Below are 18,190 nucleotides of genomic sequence, written 5' to 3' on the forward strand. Positions count from 1 at the left end.
GTCTTATTTTATAAAAACTTTTCTGCCATCTCTGATCTAATTTAAAAGTGTGAGGGATTCTGGGATTTGGGCGTCAACAGGATGCAATTGCAGCTGTTGACAGTTCGTACCTCCTCCTTTTCCGCCCCGTGCTAATCGTTGGACTTTCCATTTTTTTTTTGCCCCTCCCTTATTGCAGTAGCAAATCCCACAGGCATCACACTCTACCCAGTGGCGGAGCTCGTCGCCATTCCTTTGGAAACTGGGCCCAGCATCAGCACAACAACTCATCGGGCTCATCAGCGGGAGCAATGGGATTGGGATCTCCGGACGAGGTGCCCAGCATGATGGCACCACGTCCACCCCTGGTATCCCCTAACAAATTCCGTGGCAATTCGCACCGGCGAAGAGGTGAGTTCACTTGACATTTTTTTTAACTTAGTATGCAATCTCTGTGTGCTGTGAATTCCTATGCTAATCGAGGGGTCAGTAAATAGAAAATAAAAGAGAAATAATGAGGGAAATTGCCTGGCTATTAATAAATGAATAAATTGTAATAGTAGAAGATAGCTTAAAGATGTGAGAGACTTAAAGCAATGTGAATAGAAAATGTGAAGTTATGAATAACTTCTCAGTTCAATTTAAATTTGAATCAAATTCAAAATAAAGCCTCGAATTTCTCGTAACCCTAATGCCTTATTTAATTTAACTTTCCCTTGTCGAGTATACCCCCAGAAACTTATTTAATTCACCCTTCAAGTTGTACCGCAGCCATGACAAAGACAAAGTGTTTGGCAAATTGCATTCCCTGCCCTCGTTTTCGCGTTCGCATTTTTGCACTTTGGCGGCTGTCAGGGAGGGGGTTTCCCTGTCTGTTCTGCTATAACAACCTTTACCTCGATGCTTTTAAGCATCACGTTTGCATATTAAGCGCCACTGCAATGCTCCTCTGACAGGCGCCACGAATCCGTAGTCCAAGGCCCACTCCCTTTGTCCCTCGTTTGAGCCAAGTTAACAGCATTGCAATGTTTACGCAAGTGATAATTGTAATCGCGTTTTGTCGCCACATTGTCGCCAATCTTTGTTTTGTGGCGTAATGAGGCGATCGTGTATATATATATTTAGATATGCTATATAGTGAGTAGTATATAAACCTGATCGCTGGCAACGCGCCTTCCTGGCTGACTGACATTTGCGACTGGCCTGACATTGACAGTCCTCCATCACGCGTGATGGATGCCCCCAAAGCGGGTAGCTGCATGCCAGATGCCTTCACAAATACCTTCTATATAAGACATGCACCAAGAGAAATAATTACTGCAAATTCTAAACAAATTAAGGAAGGTTTAAACATACTTAAGCAATTTACAAAGCATATAGTAAAGAATTATTATGCTCAAGGCAAGATTGGTTTTTGTTTATTAAAAGTACAGGTAGTATTTAAAGTGTCTTATTTTCTGAATTTTATTTTTCTGTGTATATATATCTACCAGCTAAAGTCACAGGTTTATGGTTTATGATTCGCTCAGGACTTCTTTGCACGATCGTTGGGTATTTATCAAAACGTTTTCAAGGTTTCGCTTTCATGACATTGAGATATGATGGACAATCTGGAGTTGATTTAAAACACTTTCAGTTGAGAGGGATAAACCCAAGGCGATTTTTGAGGCTTAAGAGCTCAAAAGGAGTTACTCAAGTGATGGGCTTTCAATGTGGGTGGTATAAGAACACTTGAGGAAAAACTACTCTTTAGTTTTATTAAAATGCGCACAGATTAAAACGTTATTTTATTACTATTCTATCCTCTATAAAAACTGTGGGTGTTCTCCCTTATAGCTTTCATTCCCACACATTATTGCTAGCCATTAAAGCATAGAACCCCCAAGGGAAGTTCATTTTATTGTTATTGTCATTATTATTAAGTATTATGATAACTGTTTGATACTTCCTTATATACCTTCTGTTCCTAGATATATGTACCCCTTCCATATTCGTCCCACTTTTCGCACTCATCGTGGCAGTTTGCAATCCATTCTAATTCCTTGCCTTATGCAGGAAACTAGGCAATTCCACACAATCAGCAATTGACCCATAACGCCCACAGTTTTAACACCTCAAAAATTTATGGAAGCCACAAAGTTTGCCATATTGGCTGGTGTCGTTCCAGTGCATTTTCTCAATATTTTAAATAGAAAGAAGGGCGCGAGGAGTTATGTACATTTCCGCTTTTCGAGAAAAAAAAACAAAACCACAATAGACAGGCGATGGCCATTGCAGTTTGTTATTATGCTTGCTGGCCACATGGCGGATGGGTAATATGGAGTGGAGTCCATCGGTTGAAGTCAATAAACGAATGACAGGCATAAATTGAAGAACTGCACATTGTTTTTGGCCCGAGGGAACGGAACTTGTGCATAATTGATGATGGGCGGACTCCGGCCTTTTGGTTTCTCGCTTTTCCAGCCTTCTTTTTAGCTTTGTGGCCAACGAAACGTGTTAATGGCACGGAAGCGAGGAAGAAAAAAGAAGGGGAGCTGCATATGGCGCGTGCCAGGCAAGTGATTGGCCAAATTTGGCCCTCCCACAAATTGGTATTCAGAAATTGGCTAACAGCAAAACTGTGAATACATCAAAGCCAATCGAACCTGTGTTTACTTTGGCCGCGGGCTTCGTTTCCTCTTTTTTGATTTGGCCTGTAAAAAATGAAGACTCAAACGGCAGCAATATGCCATTTATCAATTTTACACAGTTTTAATTGCTCCTCGCTTGCTTTCAGCGGAATGTGGCAGGTGATTTGGGGTCAAATCGAATACAGAACTTGCACTTGTTTATCCAGAAAAAAGAAAAGTGCAGCGGAGGAAAGAGTTTTTCCCCCCAGTCGCGAGCTGGCTTCTGTTTTCAATTCTCTGGAACATCTGGAGAGTGTGCCATTGCCGCCACATCTGCCATCTTTTCCATCTTTTCCAACTTGCATCTCCACTCGGGGGTTCAACACACTTCTAGCCTCCATCTGCGCATATCAAGCAGAACCAAATTGAAGAAGAAAAAACACCAAAAAACGCTGAGGGAGACCCAAAAAAATCCTATCGAGGAACACTCGACTCAAGTGTCTTCCTTGCCCCAACACCTGTTGCATTCATAAATACTAAGCATTGAGATTTGAGCAGAGCCGCCTTAATTAACATAATTTTTGGTAGGATAATAACATGGTTTTCTCTACCCATCAAAATATTATAATACTTGAATTTTGCTCACGTTTTTGATTTGGTGGAGGTTTCCTTTTTTTTGTGTCTTCTTGTTTGGTTGATTTTTTGTCCGTGACTTTTTGGGAAAAGTCAAGTCAGGGATAATGTGAAGAAATAATTATGCTGGATCCTGGTTAGATAACAAATTGATGTCTCAAAGATATAATATATATTTGTATGCAAATAAATAATTTTATCTATATAAAGTATAGAGATCTTAAAAGCCAAGGCTGGAATTGAATAGTTTTATATATTTCTTGGCATAATTTTTATTATATATACAAAAACAACTCATATTTATAGTAAAAACTCCTCTTCAATTTATTTATTTCGTAGTAAATATAATATTTTTATTACTCCTTAATTCCCCTTAAAGATTTATCTACTATTTACAAGCCAGACTTTAATCTCAGCTCGCCATCTTTCTGCTTAGCTATTGCAATTTACAAAAATATTTCTCGCCGCATTAAATTTAATGATAATTTCATATTTTATTGCTGTTTATTGCGGCTGTTCCTTGTCTGGGAGTTTCTGTTGGTTCTGCTGCTGCTGCCATTTAAATGGCCGTAAATACAAAATATAATTTTTATTTGTTTACAAGCTTCGGCCTGGCTGCTAACTGTTAGGGAACCCCTTATCGAGGGTGGATGGGAGAGTTGTTAAAGACAATTGGAGATCTGTTGATCGCTTAAAATGCCATAACTCCGTTTATAGTCTCCCGCGGGAGGCGAATCCGGGGACAGAGCTCATTTAAAATGGACAATGCGTTGATTAAACGTCACGGGCACGTACAAAAACAAAACGTTGACTTTTATTATTTTATAATCTCCCAGTGCAACCAGAGAGAGAGAAATAATGAGTGAGAGAGAGCCAACTAATTGATATTCTTGGCACTCGGTGAAAAATCGGTAGAAGCCAAGTTAAGAGCCGAGCTTTTGCCAGTCGAAGTTGAAGGACTGTGGCAACTTGACGCTCCAAGCGTTGCGCATGCGCAGTGGCAAGGCAAACACAAACTTAGAACGCCATTAAAATATATAGAAACTATTTAAGAACAAAGAAGAACAACTCCAATGATAATGATTTGAATTTCTTGTGCTGTGTTTCAAAATTAATAACAACATGTTGCTGAAAGTGGAAGACATTGAAATGGAGACGTTCTGCTGCGGTGAGTAGCAGTTTATCTCTTGGATACTTCTTGAAAAAGAAGAACAGTGAAAATCAATTACAAAATCCAGGCGGGAAAATTCAAAAAAGTACAAAGAAAACTGTAGAAGAGCGGAATCTTCAAAGTGACAGCACTTAAAATGCAGACAATGAACTGAATAAAAAAAGAGATTGAAAAACGAGAAAGGGTTCTTGAAGTGGGGGTGTACCATAAAATAAAACCCTTAAAATGGTAATTGAAGGATATTTTGTGCCATTTTCCCTGTACGTGACTTGCTCTACCAAATCATTTCAAAAGGATAAATGAATTAGCTTTTCCAATATGCAATTCCCCCTTCTTATTAAAGGAGGTTTTATAAGCAATTTCCGTATATATATTTTTGCTTATATATTATAATTTCCTTTTATATTTTTTGAATAAACCCAACTCAGACATCAGCACGTGTTGGAAAAAATATGAGGGACAGGGCTTCGAAAATAGAGCAGAGATTGAGTTTCCGCTTAAAACCGTCTAGACTCTGTTCCCTGCTCCCCTATTTTTTTCTAATTAAAACTCAGGGAAGAAAAATTTCAAGCCAGACACAAAAAGCGGGAAACTAAGGGGGGAGCAGCTACCCCAAAAAAAGAAAAACACAGATGTATGAAGAGTTTAAAGCATCAAGAGGGGGATAGCGCGTGCCCTTCTAGGCTTCAAAAAATACTCATATTATTGGATGTACTCGTGCTCGTACTCGTACCTCTCTTCCTTGGCTGTGCTGTGCATTTAAAAATAGCAAATAAGCAAACAAGCTATTATAAACCGAATTGAAAAGGGCTGTGCGTGATGTTAATGCTGAGCAACAGTCGCGGATCGCTACCAAAGGGGCGGCATAGAATGTTTTGGGGGAGAAGGGAGAAGTTCTACGGGGGCAGTAAAGGGCAGCAGGTGCTGCTCTGAAGCAACATAAATGCCATACAAACACACACATATGTCCGCCCCAGACAATAATAACAATAACAACAGACTTGCGCAGAAAGTAACGTACAATTTGCAGTTGGCGCTGCGAAAACAACGCGCAGGCGCACATGCAAAAATAACAAACACTTGGAAAAACATGCAAACTATTCCTGGTAATGTTTACATTTTTTAAAAGGATTTTAATTTAGTCTTTATACTTTTAAGAGGAATTTCTATTAAGTTTCTGTTAAAAATAAACTTAAGGTGCTACTCCAATCTAGTGTTCTTCATTAAGTATTTCTGAAAATTGTTTAAAATATTTATTTAAGTATTTAGACCTTTAAAAGTTATTCTTATTGGTGTCAAAGGCTTGTAACGTCTAAAGAAATCATTTCCGACCCTATAAATCAGCAATGGCTACCGGAAGTAAACTTCCTTCATTGTTTTTATTTAGTTTCTAATATTCCAGACTTGTCTTGCTAGTGAAAAATATTCATATATGTTAGTACTTTCTTTCAGTGTAAATTACGCTGCCAGCGACAGCAACTGCGACGTCGACAGCGACTGCAACATCGCTGCCGAACTGCGCGCCTGCGACAGCGACACACGCACCGGAAATCCCTCATAGAGGGCTGCCCGTGTGTGCGTGTGCGCTGCGCAGTCGACGCCTGCAGCATAAATTGCATGCAGCAGGAAACAACAACAACGAAATTACATATGGAGGCACTTGCCCTCTTGCTTCCACTCACTGTGCACTGTCCACTGTCCACTGTCCCTTCCTCGCTCCCACTCCCGCGCTCTTGTTTATTAAACGGAAACGAAAAATTTGACTTGATTATTGTCAAGTTATCATCGTCGTTGTATTTTCCTCGCTTTTTTCGCTTGATTTTTGTATGTTTGCCATAAAAAAAGTAACGAAGAAGAAGTGTTTTATGCTACACTAGCGAACAAAATGCGGGCTCTGTGGATTTTTATATTCATTGGGATTGATTTACTCGAGTGTTTTTACTCACGCCTATTAACCTTGATGGGTTGGTAACTTAATTGGGAAAGTTGTTATATTTTTGGGTTAGTTTTTTATAGCGTTTTTGGGCTTTGAAATTACCAAGAGCTAGTAAAAATTATTATACAGTATTTTAAATTATAAGTATATTAGAAAAGTATTATAGTTGAAAATGTATCAAATATTTTTCATTGAGAAAACGGGTTTTCTTAGTTAATTATCATTTTAAATCCAAAATTCTGTAACAATATGATCTCCTAAGCTATTATATTGATTTCCTCTCTTAAGTTCCCCAAACCGATAAATAATCCGCTTCATTTCTTAATGTTTATCTCTAAAAAGGATTACAAAATTCTTAAAACCCCTTAAAAACAGCATTTCCCCAAACACTTTCCCTGAAAGACTTTCCCCATAGACACATTTCCTGGACTCCTCCTCTTTACTGGAAAGAGTTTAAACTAGAAGCAACGATGTGTGCATTGTTTTAAATTGGCCAACAAAATATTTATGACTATATTAGGAGCCGCCTTTTGTGATGCGTGAAATGTTGCGGCTGAAATTTATGGCGACATTTATTGGCACACAAAATGCATAGATCAGTGGAATCACTGCCAGAGTGACATAAATACCACTAGAGAGTGGGATTCCCCCCACCGAAAATGCAACGAATAAATTAGAAACGTAAAAAATAACACACACTCACACCACCCATCACACACCCAACATACACCTCGGAGAGCCATTTGAGATGTGTGTTTGATGGAGTGTTTGACAAAGTTGTCGCTTTTCCAACTGGGGCGGGCATTAATCAACTTTCCCAGAGTCGAGGCGGGGGTCGGAGATAGTTGTTATTGGAGTTTTCCCCCCTTTATTAAGACCACAAATGCCGACTTTAACACGAATTTTAATATTTTCGTTGAGAAATTACAGTTTCGGGTTGATCTTGACGGATGAGCAAAGACATTTGACACCTGCTGCACAATTACTCAATGCCCTAATACCACGAATTCTCAACAGAAGCTGTATACGCTTCATATACTATATTTATAGATCGGTAAAAAAGAAAGAAAACTAAAAAGAGTTGTGTCTTTATAGGGGAACATGTGTGCGGAGAAATAACAAAACATTAATGTCAAAACCGTCAAAAATAACATCAGAGAGGAGCGGTTGGTAGGAGGAAAAAGCAACTCCTCCTCCTCCTGCTGCTGCTGCTGGGACCTCCTTAGTTGTTTACAATCCAGTAAAAACTGCATTAAAATGCATTATGCATTATTCTGAACTTGGCTTATGTCAAGGCAAGAAGGCCTGCCATCTAAGAATCCAAATAAATGCATTTTATGCATACTTGTTTGCATTTTATGAACTTCCTTCGGTTTATTTCACTTGTTCGCTGCATTTGATTGCATCTAACCTACCCTTCCTTCTGAAAATCCATATATTCTGGAGAGATGGAGTGAGGGATATACTGAATGCCTTGGCTTCATTTTCCATGTCGCGGCACGCAGCGTGAAAATGCTGAAAACACTCCCACTCTTCGACTCCCAATTCTCCCCCCCCCCCCAGCCTACTTTAGTATTTGTTTTCCTTATGTTTATGGCTTGGAAAACGGTTCGATGCTTAATTTTTTTGTTTTTGGTTCTTGTAAACGGCGGAGTTGTGTAGTTTTTCGCTATTTAGGGCTGAAAGTGAAATTTCAAAATGTTGTTTATGTTTGCTTTTAGCGGGAAATTCCACCAAGAGAGAAAGCATTAGAGTTTTCGATGCAACATTTTATGATGTGTTTTTAAATGTTTTCATTATTAGAACGTTTCAATGAGAATATAAATTTCTTCATTTACTGGGTCATCGGGCTGTACTTTATGGAGTGGTGTTCTTGGAAAGTCGGATATGAGTGTGAAAATATATTTGGGGAGCTAAGTTCAAGGGGTCTCTTAAGGCAATAGCTAAATAATGTATAAATTTATAAGCAAAAATGTTCTTTAAAGTTTTAGCAATTTCTAGACAAAATTTAATTTGATTTTATTGGATTAAAAAAATGTATTTTCACTAATACATTTAGAGAGGAAACCTCTTTTTACCTGCCACATTTTCACTACATTCCAAGTGAAAATGTGTACAACTTGGATTTGCCATTGTTTGAGCACATCTTTCAATTAGCCAAAGAGCTGCCCAGGGCTGGTCATTATTCTGAACATGACCTCTCACGAACTCAAAACGCAAAAACCCAGAATGCAGGCATATTCACAGCCAGAAAACCAAATCAAATGCAATGTCATTTATAATCGTTTGTGACTGACCATCCCCATTACCATTTCCATTCCCATTCCCATCTAGCATAGTTTTTCCCCCTGGTGTCCAGCTGTTAGAGATTCTCACACATTCTCACATAGAGATTCACAGAGAAAGAGACAATGAGAACAGCAATTTCCATTTAACGAACCTGTGGGCCCCCCTGGCAAGGGGCGTGGAAACTAGAACTAAAACAATTTAAATCATTTATGATTTATGCCTAGTGCAAACTAAATCTAAATTAATACAAATCTCTGCGAGAGTTGTCTCTGTGGAATTTGGGTTACTCCACAGTTGATTGTGAGAAAAGGATTTATCAGAGATTTTTTTTCAACTCAATTCGGAATGGAATTCTTGCTGAAATCTCATAAGGAAGTCGACAATTAACCAAACCTCAAATTAAAAGTTATATATGCGCATAATTAAGTTACAGTTGACATAATTAAATGATAATTGTTGGGCACACACGCACATTCTGCACATCATGGGTATATATACATATATGCTGAGTTGTTTGTTGGTTTGTTTTCTTTTTTTTTGGAGGGGAAAGAGGTTTAATTTGTGTGTCGTCCGGTCTTGCCCCATCCCGAGCCTCCCTTAGCTCCTCATAACCACCGCAGTCCATTTAATCCCGCATTTATATTTTTCTGTTCGCCTTTCGTTGATTTATGCCTCTTGCTAAAATACAAACAAAATATATATAAAAAAATACAACAGAAAATACAAAAAGTGTCACCATCAGCGGTTGGCATTTATTCAAATTGTCCCCCCCCCAAAAAAAAAAAGAAAATAAAAGAAAATGTGTAGCCATTCCAATATCCCCTCTGCATTTTACCCACTCCACATATTGTCATCAAAATCAAGCGACCATAAGCTAAATTCACTTATAAGAACATTTTTGATGAATTATTTGGTTAAATTTATATATGGGGGCTCTTATTTTATGCCCTTGTACTGGGAACTTGAAAGATCTGACTTCTTGGAAGGGTAGAAATGTTAGTTTTTGAACATTTAATGTCCCGAAAATAAGATCCAAAGTTCTTAGAGATTTTTGAAAACCTCTAAAGTTGTTTATAGTTTAATATCTCATTAGCTGTTAGAGTCAAAATGGTAATATTCCAAAGAGGAAGTGAAAGTATTAGGGGCTTAAGAATTTAGTCAAATACAAATCCCTAAGAAATCTCAAAAGATCATCTGCCATTTTCAATATTCTCTCAAACCCCTTTAACTATTTTTTAACTGAATCAAACCAGATTAGATTCCAGCGAGGGCTGCCTAGTCTCTCTCTCTCTTAAAAGCGTTAGTTTTAATCAATTAATTAAGTCGTGATCCTAGGCAGCTGCGGATTTGCGGTGGGTCGAATTGTGGTCTCGGTTCAGTTCCATTCGAAATGTGGATGCTGCGACGACAATTAGCGCAATGTTTGAGTCTGTTCGCGGCGCGTAACAATTAAAACATGTGTGTGTGTGTTTTGTTTTTTGGTTTTTCTGTAAAGAAATTTCATTGTGGAATTTCATACAAGAGAAACGAAAAAAGAAATTGTAATCCAAGTTGTGGTGGAAGTAAATATGCGACTCTTTAGCTGCGTTTCGGGCAGCAGGGATGGCAGGCAGGAGGAGGACTATGTGGACATGGAAATGAGTGAGTTCCCTTGGAGATGCACAGATACGAGGTCCATTAAATTGTGATCGATCACAGCCGAAAAGCACAAAGATATTCCACCGAACAAAGGAAGGCATTTTGTCTTTCGCCGAAAGGAGTGTTTAACAATTACCAGATGTTCCTGCACTCAGCCAGCTAAAATATATATACAAAACATATATGCAACTCAATGTCAAACTGCGCTTTTTCCCCCTCTTTTCTTGGTGCTTTACTTGCATTTTCTGTGCAAATTTTCAACAGTCGCGATGTCGCTGTCGCAAAACTGTCGTCTGCCATGTAATTGAGAAATAAATTTCAATGCAGCCGCCTCGACAGCCTACTCCCAGCCTCCGTCACAAAATCAAAGTTTGCAAAACTGAAGCGAAACAAAAGCCATTAAGGCAAAAGTCGGTGGAGGAGAGAGACCGAATGGGCAGGATCAGAAAAGTTACCCCAAAATATGGACACTGCACATTGACAAAAGATTGTATAAATATTTATGGTTGTGAATTGAAAAAGGTTATTTAAAGTTTTAAGTTTAAAACAAAGTTTAAAGAAAAAGTGTTTATAAGTTAATTAATAGGGAATGTGCTACATTTTCAAATTGCAATGGCATAAAATATTTATTCTATAAATATTTAAAATATTTTTTTTATAAAATCCTTGCTTAGACTTGATTTGACTTTACTTTTCAAGGTGATTTGTACATCCTTTCAAGGTATATTAATTCTAATCAAAAGCTTTTACCATTGTGAAGGAGTCAGTTCCGTCTCTATAAATCATGTAATATTTTAAATAGAGTATGCAGATTTGTTAACCTAATAAAAACTAACATAGAAAATGTTTCCGAATTGAAATTAATGCTTTTTTAGCTCAGTTATGGATTTTTAAACTTTGATTTATCCAGAAAATTTGTTATATTTTCAAAGATTCAAAGAATACAAATATTTTAGGCTTTTTATCAATTTCCGATTTAAACATATAATTCCATTGCAGACTAAAAGGAAATCTAAATGTCTGCTTCCCAAAGTTAGGTTCCTTTATTGTTTAAGTTCAAACTAAATCTACTTTTGTATTTTCGAGAATCCTCTAAAGAACACTTCTTTTCTCTCCGTGTTAATGGAAAGGATAAACATTTATTCGGTCACAGTAATTAATCACAAAAAATGAGGGTCAAAGCAAAGCTTTCGGAAACTAACCAGAGTTCCACTTAATTATGTCGTCAAGGGTTCTGTTTTTCGAATGCATCAAATAACATTTGACAATATTTTTTTGCATACAAAATAAAAGGCAGAAGTGGAACAAAGCGAGGGCTTCCCCTTCATAACATATATGTTTGTATTTTATATAGAAGACATTAAGCAGAAGTTCCTTATAGCTGCTGTCTTATAATAAGGGAAAAACAGAGAAGTGCAAAGCGTAACAGGCGACAGGAAGAAGAGAGCGAAAAGAAGACAGGTCCAAAGATAGAAAGACACTGGAAAAAATATTTATACAAGGATGAAATATTTAAAAGGATTATATTTTATAAGATTTAATGATTATGAAAATGATAATGACTGCCTTAAATTCTCCTCTTAAATTTGGATTTTTTTATTTATTTATTTCTCTTTTATAAAATACTTTTTCCTAAAGCCGTTTTGTCTATTAAATTAAATTGAAATCATTTTAAATCAAGAACTAAGGTTCCCCGCTAACTTTAGAACCTAAAAGCAATTTAAATTCAAAATTAAAGCTTCTAGAATAAACTTATGTGCTGATTTTTCAGCAGTTGATACACCAAATGTTCTTCGGTTATCTTCCAAATTAAATTCTCATAAATTTATTTAAGAAGTAAACTATCTTGAAACAATTCCCTTGATAAGCTCTTCGCTCAGTGTACTGGCTGCTGAAATCGCCGCCATTTGTGGGTGTCAAGAAGTTCAGATTCTGGCAAATGCAACAGTGGATTTCGGTTTGGCCAGGAGATAGCATCGCTTCGTCTCCACTTCCCATCGCATCTTCTTCTGCCGTTTGTATCTGTATCTGCTAGTGCGTGTATCTGAGTATCTGTATGTTTTTGCTCCAGAAAGAGATTTATTTAAATGCTCAAAACGTGACTAAATTTATGGGGCAACCTGAGGCGGCTGCCGGGAAAAATGGAAACTGATTAGTCCGGCCTAATTTATTTGGCTAACATCGGGAATATGTCCGCTCTTCTAACAATAAGTTTGAAAATTTATGTTGTTTTATTTGGTTTCAATCTTGAAATCTTTTGTTTTCGTTTCACTAAAATCCAAATCTCTTAATGAATCTTCCGGACAGTCGCCAAGTGAGTGTCAGAGCGGAATGTGGAAGTGTGTGGAAAGTGCAAGGGATTCCTGGCATTATATCTAAATTCCTAAAGTCTTGAGCAAAGCCCTAGGAAAAGTTTTCGAAAAGTCTTACAACACCATTGTACAAATATTACACTTTGGGATTAAACATAGTGAGAGTGAGTGTAAAATGTGTGGAAATGTTAAAGAAATACCTTAAGTGCCAGGGAGTTTTTATAAAATATATTTATTATGGTGATGATTTCTAATTACTATTAATTTAAGTTTATAAATGGATAGTATGTAGAGAAGTTTAAATGAGTAAAAATAATAAAATAACAATCTCCTAGGAATATTTTACTAAAACATAAAGAAGAAATCCCATCAGTCAAAATCTTTTTTCTTCAAACATAAACCTCTTCAACTTCTCCCACACTTTTACCTCAATTTATCAATTAAATCTATTTTCTCAGACCTGACTTTAGAGAAAGATAAGGTACATTTCTCTCTGATTCAGGTGACACAAGTCCTTGATTGCAATTATCGCACATTTGCGGCGCTTAAAGATCCCTAGGAAAAGTCAAATTCCTCGAAGGAAAGTCAAACAAAAGTAGGAACTATTTGAAGAGGCCACAAATCACGCAGGTCAAATCCTAAGTAAACACATTATTTATCACAGACACACACTGAATACAAAATACCGAATACTAGAATACAGAAAAACTATATATATATATAGGACTTGGGAGGAGAGATTACACACGGAGGTCGCCTTGGGCCAGTGCCTGGCAGCTTATCAGCAACTCCTCCAAAGCCTCTGGAGTTTTTTTGTGGCATTTTTGCTGATCGTTGCTCAATTTGTTTCTTGTTTCATTTTCCAGACAACTGTGGCAACGTGAACAACGCCAGTGGAGCGAGTGCATCCGGGTGCATGGGATTGGGTTACAACATGGACGACATCCTGATCATCACAGCCAAGCACAGCGAGCGGGCCTATTTGAGGGCCACCTTCCTGAAGAACCATTTCGACAAGATCACCAAGCAGCGCGGACGGAAGCCATTCAAGTGAGTATAAAACTAGATTTGAATAACTAGATTTTAAGTGAATTAAAAAGGCTAAAAAGTTAAATAGATTTTAGAGACTGCAGTGGTAATAAAATCATAGTTCTAATAGTGTGGAAATTAGTATTAATTGTGTATAAATTAATTACCGGATGTCTGGCTTAATTTAGAAACCAGACGTTATGTTTAAAGAGCGTGCAAGCCATTAAGCTAACTTATTTAAATTCTAGAACACAGGCAAAAAAGGAAAAAAATAATAATAATTACAAGTTATCAGTGTGACTTTAGTAGAATTTCAAGTATTAATTTAACATATTCATTAATTATTCTTGCTGAATACAAATGAGATTTCATTGCAAGCGTGTTGCACTTTCCATTTCCGTTCGAGATGATACATTTCATTTAGATTTTCTTGGAGAAAAAAATTTTTCATTTTAAAAAATAAATTGTAAATAAAATTGGCATTACATTTAGAAATATTACAGATATAATGGCTTAATTATCATCTTAAAAGGACACAATTCCATGAATCAATAAAACCATCTAATACCTTAGTTAACCTATTTAAGCTCTCACCATTCCATAAATAAAATCGAAAGATATTTAAATGTGACAAAGTGTTATTCAAAATCCTTTTCTTTTTTCCTTCAGTTTTCTCCACATCAAAATTGACGATGGTCCCTTCAGCGAGGAGATCGCCCAGAAGTACCAGAGCACTGCCCTACAGATCGTGATCCTGTGTCCCGCTCTGCTGGCCCTGCCGCACAGCTTCCTGATGACCCAGCTTTCGGCGATTATACGCGTGGAGAAGGTCCTGGCCATCCTGCTGGACGTGGGCGAGGATAAGGTCAAGGAGATGCACAAATCGGCGCTGCCCAGCTACTACAAATGGCGTCGTTGTGTGGTCAGAGACAACGATCAGGTGCAGATCAGCAATATCCTGGGCATTGCCACCGACATCCTGGGAAGAGCGCTGTGCCAGCGACCACCATGCCAGGATAGCTCCTCTGGAGCCTCATCCGGTGGTGGTGGCTTGTCACGCAGCTTTTCCAGCTGCACGGAGGGATTCACTGTGTTACCCAAGAAGGTAAAGTTGGGCCAGAACAAGGTGGTAGCCCTGCTGGCGGAGGCGCTGGAGAAGAATGACACCCTGAAGCTGCTGGTGGAAAAATCCGGGGAGCTAATTGAGCTTCGCAACTTCAAGTGTCGCAATCCATACACCCTGCAGTTCTCCATCCCAGAGGCCTGCATGGAGATCTCTACAATGATCGAGATCAGGATCGAGAAGAATGGCAAGAGCCTGGGAGCGAGACCCATCAAGTGCGAGAGTCGTCTAAGGGAGCTGGAGCAGCTGCTAAGGATCGAGGATTCGCCGATTGAGTTCATGTGTCATGCTTTGGGCATTGGACCCGTGGAGAGAGATGCCTTGGATCAGCATCTGCTGCAGTGCTTCCAGCGGAACATGCCACCCAATTTCCACTTGCTGAGTGGCGGTAACAGCGATCGGCAGCATCACTTCTTCAGCCGCCTGGAATCCAGCCCAGAGGAGTATCCCACGCTGCTTCACTTTGCCGCCAGATGGGGTCTCAATAGGCTCTGCATCCAGCTGATGGAGTGTCCTGGTGGTGACACCGCTTGCGGTGTCAGGAACTGCGCGGGACGCACTCCAGCAGAGCTAGCCGAGCAGGAGGGACATCACAAACTCGCCCAGAACATTGTGAGCTTCGCCGAGTTCCACGAACTGACCACCATGTACCACTACTTTAAGGGCGTGAATCCCGGCCAAGGGGAGATCAGTCCCAAGCCCAGTAGTTCGAGTTCCAATGTGGTCATCGAAGCACAGCCCGGAAAGGGTAAATCACAGAAGCCTCCAAAGCAACTTCCTACGGCTGAGTACATGGAAATGTCCAGCGGATCGGAGCGGGAGAATACACCGGAAGTGAGACCCAAAACAGAGACAATGGCCATCTCGAATCTCAACTATATCAGCGTGGAGACGGAGGACGAGAACCTGCAAGCTTCCGTTGCCGAAAAGAAGGTGGAGTCGGAGAAGAAGCTACCGGAGGCTGGCACCCAGCCGGGACCTGAGCAGACCACCAACGAGCTGCGGATCAACGAGCCACCTTACTACCAGTCCAAGGAGCAGAATCAGCTGAACAAGGAGCAAGTCAGATCCCTGGATGAGGTGGATGCAGCCCCTCTCTATCAGACGGACAAATTTAGCCAGGAGTGCTCACAGCTGCTGGAGAATCAGCTGGGCAATGACTATGTGCTGCAGCCTTCGAATGTCCCGGTGACTCAGGACGATGGCAATTATCTGTTCCAGCCCTCGAACCGACCTGTCGAGGAGCCCCTCCGGCCGAGCCGTTGTGCCACCAAGCAGCCTGGCTATGGCACTCTGAAGAGGAGTGCCAGTGATGCCTCCGCCGCAAGCAACAGCCGCTCGAACGCTGACGATGAGCTGGCCGAGATTATGCATGACTTTAAGAATAATGTCCTGTCCATCCGGGATGTGGAGCTGCTGGTGGAGCGGTGGAAGCACCGCAACGATGTCCAGCAGAGCTTCCGGGAGAAGCAGGACCAGATCGATCAGCTGCGCAGGGAGTACGAGCGGATCCAGGAGCAGGTCAAAACGCATCTAAAACGAGAGACGCCCTTCGAGAAGTTCAAGAAGTTCTTCTCCCGCGGCAAGCCCCAGCAGACGCAGCAGGGCAACGACAGTCTGCTGGATGAGACCAAGTCCTCGATAGCCACCAGCTGCAGCTTCAAGTCCGGCGGCGGAGTATCTACGGGAGTGGGAGCGGGCAGGCCCATCAGCTCATTGAGCCTACAGAGCGTGTCCAGTTCGAGTTCGTCCTCGGGAAGGCTTAGCACCGGCAGCAACTGCAGCGGTGCCTCTCTGGGAGATTCTGGCACCCATTCGGATCACGAGGATCGACGTGGATTCCCGCCGCACTGCCGCATGATGGACAACTATTTGGTGCCACCGCCACCCAGGCCTGTGTTTACGCCGAGCTCGACGCCTGGAGATGAACGTCATCAGATTGTATTCCCCTCTCCCATGTCCAGTTGCCAGCGCTTGAACACACCCACCAGTCCCACAGGTTCGGAGCACTATCAGATGTTCCCTTCGAACATCCCTGTTTACGGTAGCCAACCTCTGGCCAGCTCCCAGAGCAGCAACTACCTGAACACCATCATGGAGGCCAAGGAGCAGGCGGAGACGCAGCAGCAACACTACCAGAACCAGAATGGAGTCACCTTGCAACCCATCAAGCTGAATGAACGCTCGAACATCATCTACGGCAAACTGACCAAGAGCCATTCCACCAGCGGCTGCAGCTCCTTCAAACCTAAGCAGATCCCAGTGCCATGTCCTCAGGTCGGGAGTATCGAGGTTCAGGCGGAGGTCTACCAGAATGTGGGAGATATTCCCCCGGAGAAGGACAACTCCAAGGCTGAGGCAGAGACAGAAACGACGCCCAACTACATGAACTGCTGAGCGATACAGAAATCGAAATCGAAAGATTCGAAAAGAGATTCACATATAGTTTTAAGATCCTTTTTCGAGTTAGATTTTGAGAATAAGTTGGGAATTTGAATTACCCTCCATTATATTCGAAATTAACAACGAAAGCCATTGAACATTGTCCCTTTGGAAGGATGAAATGAGTATGAACTAGTTTTCGCTATTTTAATGTTTAGTTTTAAGCCTTTCGATAATGAATTTGAGGATTGCTTTTGGAGATTTAAAAAAGTAAATTATAATAATTAAAGTTTTTAAATCTCTGTAAAGCAATTTCAAGATCAAATCGAAGTTAATTGTATTATCTCTAGATGTAGTCTGCGGTTTCAGCATCTAATTGTACATTTTATGAAACGATTGCAAGCAACCAAATCAAACATATCGCTAGCTGATAAGCCTAAGTCCTAAGTCGATACCAACGAATATCAAACGCGATTCATCTAAGGATATCATCTAGGATACATGACCATTTATCGCTAAGAACCCCACACCTTTTGGCATGCCGTTAAGCATGTAAAACTCGTTCATTCATTCTTCACACCTTCACCCCGAAAACCCCCCAGAATAAAAAAGTTAAACGCAATAAATTTTTTACATATAAGCAGAGTGGAAACTTGTTTTCATTTGGCACGTGCAAAGGCGTCGGAAAATTGTGCGGGAAATTGTGGGAGGTCGTTGGGTAGCGTTTCGTGGCAAACAGGAAATCGTGCGGAATCCCCGGCAACACGCAAAATGGGATTGCAACTGCCAACGTAAATTTCCCTTTTATTTCTCGCTGGGAAACAAATGCAAGTTTGCATTCATGAAGAGCCCGCTGACTGGAGCGAATTTTCCGGGCTGCGCTGCTCGTCCTTTTTTAAATGATAGCAAAGGGAAATGGCTAAAGTGAAAATATGGAAAAAAGTGTCCTGTTTGTAGCATACTTTTGTGCTGGCATTGAAATGGCCCCCACAAGGATTAATAGCTCAAAAAGAAGTATATTTTATGTTTAAATTAAAAACGTTTATGAAAGCAGAAAAGTGGAAATGAGCTTTGAAAAGGGCTTCATTT

General features: G+C 40.1%; 1 protein-coding gene across 4 annotated transcripts in view; it reads left to right on the forward strand.

The window, feature by feature from the left end:
* Positions 1-17,746, forward strand: part of stumps (DBB domain-containing protein stumps) — a 36,248-nt gene extending 18,502 nt beyond the window's left edge. For 2 of the 4 annotated variants that reach the window (XM_020942745.2, XM_020942746.2), the window contains exons 5-7: positions 179-390; positions 13,434-13,617; positions 14,266-17,746. In XM_020942745.2, coding sequence (XP_020798404.2) covers positions 179-390; positions 13,434-13,617; positions 14,266-17,116 — 3,247 coding nt within the window. In that variant the 3' untranslated portion in view covers positions 17,117-17,746. Of the gene's footprint in view, positions 1-178; positions 391-4,093; positions 4,390-9,993; positions 10,259-13,433; positions 13,618-14,265 lie in introns of those variants that run through there. The other 2 variants (XM_086839807.1, XM_086839806.1) reach the window with 2 other exon arrangements.
* The last annotated feature ends 444 nt before the right edge of the window (positions 17,747-18,190 follow it).

Source organism: Drosophila serrata, unplaced genomic scaffold (genome assembly GCF_035046125.1).
Source record: "Drosophila serrata isolate PLE 108 unplaced genomic scaffold, ASM3504612v1 contig_376, whole genome shotgun sequence".
NCBI classification, from domain to species: Eukaryota; Metazoa; Arthropoda; class Insecta; order Diptera; family Drosophilidae; genus Drosophila; species Drosophila serrata.